The 2,827-nt window shown below is 50.8% G+C and overlaps 1 protein-coding gene across 1 annotated transcript; it reads left to right on the forward strand.

Annotated features, from left to right (window-relative positions):
- Positions 1-1,099: 1,099 nt before the first annotated feature.
- Positions 1,100-1,711, forward strand: LOC124652739 (thaumatin-like pathogenesis-related protein 4). Its single transcript, XM_047191780.1, has one exon. The coding sequence runs from the start codon at positions 1,100-1,102 to the stop codon at positions 1,628-1,630; it is 531 nt and encodes a 176-aa protein (XP_047047736.1). The 3' UTR covers positions 1,631-1,711.
- The last annotated feature ends 1,116 nt before the right edge of the window (positions 1,712-2,827 follow it).

The following is a 2,827-nucleotide window of genomic DNA, read 5'->3' on the forward strand; positions in this document are numbered from 1 at the left end:
TTTAGCGGTTAGATTCAATATAGTTGTCTACAGGGACGGATGAATTCCGTTAGAGTCTTACCAAGAATGGTGTATTCTCGGTAGCCTCAATGTATAAAGCCTTTTGCATTCCTACCCAACTGATTTTAAATAATAATAAGTCCATCTGAAAGATAAAGATACCATTAAAAATCAAGGTTTTCGCATGGTATCTTCGTCGAGGTGTGATTCATACTAAAGATAACCTTGCAAAACGCAACTGACAGGGTTGCAAGAAATGTGTGTTCTGTCACGAAGATGAGACAATAAAAGACCTTTTCTTCAACTGTCGGGTTGCAAGATCTATATGGTCAATCATTCAGATAGGTTCTACCCTGTACCCACCCCGTAGTATAACCAATATATTTGGCAATTGGTTAAATGGGGTGGATTCAAGGTACAAAACGATTATCCGAGTGGGAGCGATTGCAGTTGTATGATCGTTTTGGTTGTGTAGAAACGATAAGGTTTTTAATGACAAAAATTCCTCTATCATGCAGGTTATCTACAGATATATAGCTATGCTCCGTTATGATCACCGTTTTAACGCTTCGAGGATCGAGACCTATTTATGAAGGTGTCTACACAGTTGTAGAATACAGCCAATAAATTTATTATCCAACATGGGTGGCTACATAACTACAGGATAGAAGCCAATGGAGCTGTCAACTAGTTGCCTTTTTTTTCCCTTATCCTTTATGTACTCGTTTTTGTTTGAATACTGCATTATAATAAATGGATGTGTGCATCTTAGCTATACAGAAGCTGGATGTAATGCTTGATGGTTCGAGTAATAAAGTGCCTTTTATGAAAAAGATATCGATAACTTTCCCCCATAAACTTGATCAAAGTTGGTGTTTACTTTCACGGAATCCAATACGTTATATTATGCCATTATGGCAAGGAGGAAGTATTAGAGTTATCCTCAACAAAAAAAGGCGGCAAATATACACCAACCCATATTGGCTCCCAGCTAGCCATCTTTGGCTCTTCTGTCTTGTCGGTCGGACCTATCTTCTCGCTGACTATAAGTAGCACAGCATGTACCCCCTCCTTCCACAAATACACAAGAGGTTCAACAATGGCGTCTAGTGGCGCCAGAAGCACCACCTCTCCTGGCCTCTTCCTCCTTCTCCTGGCCGCCTTCGCTGCGGGAGCCAGCGCCGCACCACTGACCATCACCAACCACTGCTCCTACACGGTGTGGCCAGCCGTCGTCCCCATCAGCCGCGGCATCGAGCTCCGACCATCAGCCAACTGGACCCTCGACGTCCCCAGCGGCTCGGACATATGGGGCCGCACGGGCTGCTCCTTCGACAAGGGCGGCAGAGGGAGCTGCCAGACCGGCGACTGCGGCGGGCTGCAGTGCGCCTCTGGGAGCAGTAGTAATCCGGCGGTGACGAAGGCCGAGTTGTCCGTGTACCAGGGCAGCTACTACTACGGCATCACCACGCTGAATGGATTCAACCTGCCGCTGGACTTCTCCTGCAGCTCCGGCGATGCGCTCCGGTGCCGGGAGGCCGGGTGCCACGTCGCGTTCCCGTACCAGAAGTACTACCAGCACACGTGCGGCGCCAGCGGGAGCCAGCTCCAAGTTGTTTTCTGCCCGTGAACGGCACAGAGCGTACGTACTATGTACGTATACGGCTGCATTTATTTGTAGCGACGAGTGTACGACGCAGAGTGCGTCGTCGCTAGTGTGTGGGTATGTATGCATGGACAGAGTTGCCAATAAAATGTTCGAGCATCTCCAGGCGTTTCCTAAATGTTTTGAGGGGCGAGCCGGACATCTTTTCGGCCTCAGTCGCGCCTCAAAAACTCCTTCTATCTGGCATGGCACAATACGTTGTTTGGAGCTCCGAGGCTGTTCCCGCTCCACAGGGACGCTTTGGGCTCGCCGGACAGAGCGCGAAGCGAGGCAGAGAGTGGCAGGCCTAACGCGTCATTGACACACGAACGACGTCCAACCGTCGCCTACCTCGCGACAGAATTATTACTGGCGCGCAACGACGGTGCAGTTGCGAGGGAAGGGAACCGCCGGAGTGGCAACCGCGTCGATCGACGCGCGAACCGCCGGAATGGAGCGTGAACTCTGCACAAGAGCAACTGCAACCCTCTTTGTTATCTGCGCCGCTATTCGTCCCTACTCAATAAAACCCCTATGTACGCGCATTTGGATCTCCAACCGGCTGGCGCCATTCATCTCTACGACTGAGCAACCTCTCCTCTCTCTGACCATGAGCAACCTCTATTTTCCATCACACTCCGATAGCGAGGGGAAGCTGCCGGGGTGGCGCCATTGGTGGGAAAGTACTGCCATGCCTAGCAGCTCTAGCTCCCCGCCGATGGGCGGCCAGGAGGGGAAGGGGGAGGCCGTCGCCGACGACGGCCATGAGGAGGAGGAAGAGGAAGCAGATGAAGATGCCAGGTGGAGATGGTTGGAGACGGAGGAGGCGGCTGAGGAGGCGGCGGCGGCAAAGAAGGAGGCATAGGCTCGGGCGAAGGCGGAGGTGGAGGCGCAGCCAGCGTGCACCGACAGCGACGAAGACACCAAGGACTACTCGTCGGAGGGTGACACAAGCTCCTCGGACGCGTCGAATGCTACTACCTCTTCGGAAGAGGTGACGAGCAGGAAGCGCCTCCGTGAGGACGACGAGGCGGAGCCATCAAAGAATAAGTAGCTTAGTTTAAAAATTAGTTTGAACATATTTTTTCGCAGTTTTTATGTTTAATTTGTTTCAACATGTTGCACTACTTTGAAAATCTTGGTTCTACCTACAAATTTCTTCTCTCTATTGAAATGAAAATG

Source organism: Lolium rigidum, chromosome 5 (assembly GCF_022539505.1).
Source record: "Lolium rigidum isolate FL_2022 chromosome 5, APGP_CSIRO_Lrig_0.1, whole genome shotgun sequence".
Taxonomy (NCBI): Eukaryota; Viridiplantae; Streptophyta; class Magnoliopsida; order Poales; family Poaceae; genus Lolium; species Lolium rigidum.